This window comes from Quercus suber, unplaced genomic scaffold, assembly GCF_002906115.3.
Source record: "Quercus suber isolate HL8 unplaced genomic scaffold, Cork oak 2.0 scaffold_173, whole genome shotgun sequence".
In the NCBI taxonomy this organism is placed as follows: domain Eukaryota; kingdom Viridiplantae; phylum Streptophyta; class Magnoliopsida; order Fagales; family Fagaceae; genus Quercus; species Quercus suber.
In genome coordinates, this window is record NW_027069633.1 from 841,660 (window position 1) to 850,681 (window position 9,022).

At 36.6% G+C, this 9,022-nt stretch overlaps 1 protein-coding gene across 1 annotated transcript; it reads left to right on the top strand.

Annotated features, from left to right (window-relative positions):
- Positions 1-5,762: 5,762 nt before the first annotated feature.
- Positions 5,763-6,623, top strand: LOC136069486 (large ribosomal subunit protein uL5m). Its single transcript, XM_065778079.1, is given in 5 exon segments — positions 5,763-6,082; positions 6,084-6,289; positions 6,340-6,401; positions 6,403-6,492; positions 6,543-6,623. Coding segments are annotated over 5 exon segments (759 nt in total).
- Positions 6,624-9,022: the final 2,399 nt, after the last annotated feature.

The window sequence follows — 9,022 nt, forward strand, 5'->3', positions numbered from 1 at the left end:
GGTAATAGATCCAAATGTACACGAAAATTACTCAACAAATATTTACTAACACTAAACCCTATATATCAGTGACATGGTCAAAAGTGCTCCCAGGTCTTAAGGGCTAAGGTTACGTTGCAGCTTGCTGCATGCCATACAATACAAGCGTGGATATTGGCTGTTGTCAGATCCATACCACTTGCTTTCTTTGTCTTTGAAAACGATTGCTGCCTCTCGATCCCTATTTTCGTGTATGTTCGTTTGCCAAGGTATATTAGTTTTTTTTTTTTCTTTTTAAAGAAAAAAAAAATTAGTTTAGAGTAAAATACTATTTTGATCTTTAAATTTTATTAAAATTTTATTTTTCATCCATGATTAAAAAAAATTCCTTAACTATTAAGAAGTTCATCTTTTATCCTTAAATTATTGAAAATATTTCACTTTTTGTCTTTGAACTTTAAAACAAATCTTCAATCATCTCTATTTTTGTCTCTAAACTATTAAAAAAAATTGTTTATAAAATTTAAGGATGAAGAAATAAATTTAAGGTCTAGGAACAAAAATATACTTTTAATAAATTTTAAAAACCAAAATAGTAGTTTACCCTTCAGCTTATATAACTTTATAATTCTTATAATAAAATAAAAAAGTTTATAACTTTATATAGTTATGCAAAGTTTTTTAGTCTTACAGCATTTTAAGTATAATGGTTCATTTAGATACCGTTTATTTTGCTGAAACTGAAAATACTGTAACAAAATAATTTTTAAATGTGTGAATAATATCGTGAGACCTATTTTTAATGTTTTTTTTTATGAATAAAGTATTTGTGAGTCTCATGAAAAGTGCACGGGACCCACTGAACAATGCATAGTGTCTCCTAAAATGCGTGCATAAAAAAAAATGCCAAAATGCCTAAACGCAAGCGCAATCCAAATTCACAATAAGTGTGTATAATAATAATAATAATAATTTGATAGTTCGGGATGAGAGGATTTGAATACCGAATTTCTCCATTGAAAGTACTAAGACTGGAAAGTGCCAACAAGTTATACCATGAGACTATATATATATATATATATATAATGTTTGTTAAGGGGTGGTATTATATGCAAATCAGTGTGCTAACTAAACTTACTGGATCTAAATCTTCTAAAGTTCTTAAGGTATACTCTACCACAATACCACAGAGTTATTTAAATCTTAACCTTTTATTTTATGATAAATGGCTTAAATGATGAAATATCATTAATTCTTTTTTTTTTTTTTTAATCCTTAAAATATGAGTGACACATTAGCTATTATGAAAAACAAATTGTTGCATCATATTTTAAATCATTAATTAATTTTAGATTTCCAATATATATATATATATATAAACCCCAAATCTTTATCGTTGTCTCTGTCCTCTCTCTATTCTCACCGCGGTCACCATGGTATTTCACAATCTCATATAAGGCAACGAATCACGTCTAGGTTTTCTATTACGGCATTAGAACAGATAAAGATTGCAAAGCAAAATTTGTAAATCCAAATGAAGATTGCAAAACAAAACTCCTTTGTTAAGATTAAGGGTACCAAGGAAAACACCATTTGGGTTACAATGGTAAAAGTACTGGGTCATTGACGAAGTTTAAAGTAGAGAACTAAAACATTATCAACCACAAAGCAACCAAGGACGTTGTGGGGAACCAAACTACGTTGCTACAATTTAGCTTTGAAAACCTTAGAGAGAAAAATTAGACTTTGAGAGAGTCTCCTAGAGCTTCCGTCATTAGAAATATGGAAGCTAGTTGATAATGAACAAAGATGGAAAGATCTAGATCTGGTTTCTAGGTCATTTTTTTTTTTTTAAATAATAAAATTAAATTATAATTTAAATTATGATGTGTCAATTTGTTTTTCCTTATAGGTGATGTGTCACTCATGCTTTAATGATATTTTTAATAAATTAATGATGTGGCATCATCTATACCATTTATTATAAAATAAATGGTCGAAATTAAAAGAACTCTATGTACGTAGTAAAGTACTCTAAGAACTCTAAAGAATCTAGATCCATATTGAAGCCATTGCATTAACTCTTTTGGTGTACAATTGTACAAGCTTGTGGTTGTGATTCTAATGGAAAAATACATGTTTGTTTCGCATATAAAACATACGCAGCAAAAAATAAATGGATCTACTTCATTCGCAATTGATAATATGTAATATGTAAATTTCATAATACAAGAACAAGAGAGTATACCTTGGTATGGTGAATTTCAAAACAAAGATCAGAAGTTCTTGAGAACACTTTTAATCTTCACTCCAATTCCACTTGTGCCCAAGAAGTGTGGTCTCTCAATCAGTTTCTATGAATGTGTTCAGGGGAGAATGAGAGTGTCCAACCTTTACATACATATCATTTCATGTTCATTCTTTTAAAATTCTATATGTTTCTCTCCTTATAACTGATTATCTAATTAGGCTAGCCTTTTGGACATTTCCAATTGGGCTTTAGTATGTGACTTGGAGTGGGACCAAAAGGAAACAAATAAGACTCTATCTCTAATAGACCTCGAGCTTTTTTGTCAACTCTTGATAAATCCAAAGTTACTATTAATTATATTTAATACCACTATATAAATATAATTGCACTCTAGGCCTTATTAATAAATTATATCCCATAACTTTATTGTACATGCAACACCTTCATAAAATATTCGTAGTAATACAAAGTCATGAATATAGACTGTCACTTTAAAGATTTCTACATCTTAATCCTTGAGTATCCGGTTTAATCTTTTTAAGTTATTCGTAATATATTTATGAAATCTAATTTATAAATATATACTTTAGTAATTCCTTACTAAAGTGGTTAGGCCTAACTCTTTGAATAACCGAACCTATTAAACTTATCTTAAGGGAATATTTTATATCTCCGTTAAGAGATTATGAATTCCATCTTGAGAATATATGTTCCATCATCACTAAATGTGGCTGTCCAACATACTGAAGTTTTGATCGTTGTTTTAGATCTCACTCCTTATGTATCAAAGTAGCCTACACTTCATGATCAATTCCATTATTCTCTTAGGATTAAAAGTTCATATAAATGGAAGTCGTGAGATTTATTATTCATATGACAGTAATTAGGAGAATAACAAATCTCATAATGGTCTAGTTCAATACGTCTTGACTCTTAAAACATATCAACATATCAACTAGAATTCTCTACTTCCATGATCAAGACAAATCATCTTAGTTGATATGTTATAGTCTTCGCAGATAAAACACCCAATTTCATCACCGACTACGAACTAAAATTCTGAGTTTACAAAAAACTTGTGATTTATATCTTCTATGAATTTTCACATAAATCACATACTATGCATCTCATAGACTATATGATAATGTCTGAATATTCATGTTACTATTATTTTAGATAATAATAAAAACAACTTTATTAATTACAATATTAAGTCATACATAATGTCATACATAATATCATACATAGTATCATACAATAGGATTTAAGGGCACTAATCCTAACAATCTCCCACTTGCCCAGAAGACTATTGTACACTAATCTAACTCCCATTCCCCCCAAATGTGACTCGAAAGTCCTTTGAGGCGAGACTTTGGTAAAGAGATCCGCTAGATTATTTGCACTATCTATCTTTGCTATTACTACATCTCCACAAGCAACAATGTCTCGAATGATGTGGTACTTTCTCTCAATGTGCTTTCCTTTCTAATGATTCCTTAGATCTTTGGATTGTGCAACCGCTCCACTATTGTTGCAAAACAATGTAGTAGGAACTTGCTCCATACTCATAACACCAAGATCAAAAAGGAATTTCTTGAGCCAAATAGCTTCCTTTGCTGCCTCACAAGAAGCAACATATTCAGTTTCCATGATGGAGTTTGCAATACAAGATTGCTTAACACTCCTCTCAACTTATGGCTCCACCTCCCAAGGTAAACACACAACCTGAAATGGATTTTCTAAAATCTAGATCTGATTGAAAATCTGAATCTGTATAACTAATGAGAATCAAATCCTCATACCGGTAAACAAGCATATAATCTCTCGTTCTCCATAGATACTTGAGAATCAAAACCAGAAGCTGGAAACATCATTTTTTTCATTCTTTTTTAATAAGGTCATGTACAACAACCTTAAAATCGCACAAGCCTAGGCTGGGCCTACCCCCATCCCTAGAGGTGCCATATGAGGCGGAAGCTCCACATACGGTTTTAAAGCCGAGCCTTTCTAGCAATAGGGCCTAGGGACCGATATGATGATTGGTTTAGGTAGGGTGACCGGCCTACTACGAGCATATGTAGGGATTAGTGCATTAGAACACAATCCACAAACTAACGCATAAGACTCACCTTTTACTTGGGAATGAAGAGGGGAAACATAGCATGTCATAAGAGCGAGGTGGGGTTTAGAACCCTACTGCGAGAGGGACGCCTCGCGAGCCGGGCTTTAATGAGATGAGGCCTTTTGGTGAAGCCAAGTCAATTTTCAGCCACCAAACCTTGCAACTAATAAGAAGGCCCTATGAAGGGAAGCGTGTACGTTGTCACACTCCCTGCCTTCCAAAGGTGCCTAGAGGACGGGCCAAACGTAGCAAAGTGATGACCTGGTAGCGGATTGCCCCCGGCAGGGGGATAGGAGACGGCCATCTCAAGGCACATCACGACCTACAGGCAAGATCGTCGAGACCTGGGAAGGCAACCCGATTGGGAGTCAGAAGATCCATAGTACCTGCAACCCCATAGACTTCATATTTATCATTTTTGAAAGCGAGGGGAAGGGATCTCTTTTCTACAATGGAAAAAAAGGAGCAAATTTTACTCGGTATAACCTAACGATGCATCCAATACCAATGACCTGTGCCTAGAATGCGTCGCTAGATCTCTGCTCTAGAAAGCTATACAGGCAACAACAAACGCGGTTTGACCCGAGGCTTCCCTTTCTTCATTACTTCTTTCACAACGAGGGAACCATGTCCGCTTAGTCGAAGTGGTGGAACGCCCTCCTGAGTCAAAGAGAGAGCTTCTGCACCTCTCTCTAAGAGATATGATTTGGTATCCAAATCGGCTAAAGAAGAGTGAAGAGGCAGCTACTCCCCTAGCCCACAGGAAGCCTCTTCTTTCTGGTCTACATCAAGTGCATTGAATGCCTTACAATCAAAATCAAAAAGGATGGGTCAAGGAGAGGTTCGGGTCGAAACCAGAGTGGATCTATGGCAAAGCAGAGGCTCTGGAGGTATGGTGGCTTGTGTTATGCCGTCATTTCAGATGCCCGACCAATAGTAGCACTAGTTAATGGGGTGAATCACCCAGATCTTGAATCAACTAGTAGATCATCAACATAAGGGCCCCATTCATTCTCCATATGAGTTGGGAGCTAGGGCAGCCTGCGCGCAACCTATACCAATCCTACACTCCTTTCTCCTATTGTTTCTTTGTCACTTCTTGGAAATCGTGAAGAGGATTCTCGAACTTGGACTAAGCAGGAGGGAAGCTATTGTCGGTATTGGAAACGTGTTCAGTTCTTTGATCCATTCTGTGGCGCGAAATCCATCATTGGCTAAACAATTATTTGGTTATGGTGTTTTGGGCTTTGCTCTAACCGAAGCTATTGCATCGTTTGCCTCAATGATGGCCTTTTTTATTTCATTCGTATTCTAATCGAAGAAAGAAGGTTGAACTTTCATTCTTACAACTATCTTTTTGAAGTAGATAGTTCATAGTGCTCATTCTATGGATATTGTAAAAGCCAACTCATGTTTCCACTCTATTTTCATTATGAAGATGTATCACGTCAGGATCTGTTGTTCAAACCGAATCACACCAATGTTATGGAAGTTCCTGGATCATGTGAAATAAGAGTAGTACCAAAGGCACCCTATGATTTAATAATAATAAATGGAAAATTGGCTATGAAGATTCCGTACGATCAAAAATTCATACAAACACAAAGGGGTTCGACAGGAAAGTCGTTTCAATCCAATCCATTCTTGGGGTCAAATAAAGACAAAGGATATGTCAGTGACCTAGCATGACAAAGCACTCTCTGAAGGCATGGAATTTATAATTTATCGATCAATAATGTCTCTGTTAGATTCTCCGATTGAAATACGAGAAAACTCCATTCAATTCTCGATGGAAATAGAGTTTTGCGAATTCTCCTTGGAACTAGAAGATCATTTCGAGATCTTCGAACATATTCGAGGGCTCAACGTGACTATTGTCACTTTGGCCAACACACAAGATGAGACTTTACCACTATGGAGCGGCTTTTTGCAAAAAGATGGGAGGGGGGGGGGGGACTCAGTAAGATGTCGAAGAAGCAAAATATACAAGATCACAAATTTAGATTGCTCACGACTAAATATGAATTGAGACGAAAGCTTTAGAAAGCCTTTTTGTAAAGATCCCGATCTTCCTAGTGATAAGCGGGACAAACATCGTTCTAAGTTGTCCAAGTTGCCAAGAAAGAGTTCCTTTGTGCAAGTAAGAAACTGGTGTATTTTCATGGGTCGCCCTTGTTCCATATATATGAGTTCTTTCGAATTTCTCGTATCGTTTTTCGTGGATTAGCATCTCGAGGTCCTTTGATGGGCATAAAGAAATCATCTTGGTAGTAACCACCAAACCAAAAGAACAAGGGTTAGCACTGCAACTAGTCCACAAGCAAGGTAAGTAGGTCCATTATTAGCCGGTGCTGAACCTAAAAGACCTAACGGAGTAATCCCTTATCTCAAATCGGAGATGCCAATGGGTGGGAATCCAAGTAGGGGACCTCTCTACTGTCTATCTCTATCTCCTGTTATGTATGCTCACCAGACATAGACTACATATAGGGTAGTACTCTTAGAAAGATAGAATATCACCACATGAACATAACATTAAGTTACGAATGTAACTCCCGAGGGGTCAACCACTATTCTAAATATAGTAAGGCAGAGAACTATTGTTCATTGGAGCGCCAGAGTGCGGAGGTTGTTCCCATCATTGAAGTCAGAGTGTGGGACTAAGCTTTCCGAATGATAAAGACAAAAAAGTGCTTAGTTTCATTGGAAAAACCAACACAAATATCATATTGACTTTCTCTCACCCTACTTCTAAAGATAGATAGAAAAGTTGGAGAGAGTGACTTTATGAAATTGTCTCCTTTCTAAAGCTGCACAAGGCAACACCCCCCCCCCCCAGAACAAAGCCCCACTCCTCTTTCCCCCTTTTAATGAAAGACCCTCACCTCGCTTCCTATTCATTTGTGGGTTGGAACCGAGGGCCTTTTTTTCTCAAAAGGTGATTTCAAGAATCAACCAACCAACAAATCCGTAGCCCAAGTGACTCACAACCTCCCTCTCGTCCAAATGAAATCCATAAGCTTTTTGATTGATTCATGGTGCAGCAAAGCCAAATTCAATCAAGGCAAGGGGTGGCCTACTTTTCCTGACTCTAAGTTATCCTATTCCAATTTAGCTATACTAATGGAACAGGAAAATTTTTCAGATGATATAGACCCCCAAGAGATGAGCAAGAACCTCCAATTGCTTAGGAGACACACTCTGTCCCGCCACTTGGTGGATGAAATCTTCTCTCCCTTTAGAATTCTTTCTCCCACACATCTTTGCCCTCTTTCACCAAAGAGGAAAAAGAATCTTCCAAGCGGACAAAGACCTAAATTTCCATCAAATTCATTCCTAAGCTTGCTTTGTTGCAGTAAGATGATCAGTCCAAGAGTGCTGGAGAGAAGAGAAAGCGGTAAAACCTCTCTGATTCGGTCGCCGAGCAGTCAAACGACTCTTCAGTAACCCAAGATGACCCTTTCGACACTTCTTTCACTGTATACCCCCTCCATCCTTCGAAGGTGGAAGAAAGGGTACTTAATAATATATATTAAGTAAGTAAGGCCCCAGAACACTAAAAAGGTGGGGAACAAGAGTTTTCACGATAGGAAAGAAAAATGACTATAAGAAACCAACAATTCTCTCTTCTTAAACAACCTATATCCTCCACACTTAATCAGCATTTGATAGATTATCCAACCCTGAGCAATCTTAGTTATTGGTGGGGTTCGGTTCGTTAGCTGGTATTTGTTTAGTCATTCAGATAATGACTGGCATTTTTTTAGCTATGCATCACACACCTCATGTGAATCTAGCTTTCAGCAGCGTAGAACATGTTATGAGAGATATTGAAGGGGGCTGGTTGCTCTGTTATATGCATGCTAATGGGGCAAGTATGTTTCTCATTGTGGTTCACCTTCATATTTTTCATGGTCTATATCATGTGAGTTATAGCAATCCTAGAGAATTTGTTCGATGTCTCGGAGTTATAATCTTCCTATTAATGATTGTGACAACTTTTACAGGATATGTACTACCTAGGGGTCAAATGAGCTTTTAGGGAGCTACAATAATTACAAGCTTAGCTAGCACCATACCTATAGTAGGAGATACCATAGTGACTTGGCTCTGGGGTGGTTTCTTCGTGGACAATGCCACCTTAAACCGTTTTTTTAGTTTTCATCCTTTACTCCCCTTTATTTTAGTAGGCGCTATTCTTCTTCATCTAGTCGCATTACATCAATATGGATCAAATAATCCATTGGGTGTACATTCAGAGATGGATAAAATTGCTTTTTACCCTTATTTTTATGTAAAGGATCTAGTAGGTTTGGTAGCTTTTGCTATCTTTTTTTTCATTTGGATTTTTTATGCACCTAATGTTTTGGGGCATCCCGAAAATTATATACCTGCTAATCCAATGTCCACCCCACCTTATATTGTGCTAGAATGGTATTTTCTATCGATCCATGCCATTCTTCGTAGTATACCTGACAAATCGAGAGGTGTAGCCGCAATAGCACCAATTTTTATATGTCTGTTGGCTTTATCTTTTTTTTAAAAGTATGTATGTGCGTAGTTTAAGTTTTCGCCCTATTCACCAAGGAATTTTTTGGTTGCTTTTGGTGGATTACTTACTACTAGGTTGGATCGGATGTCAACCTGTGGAGGCACCATTTGTTACTATA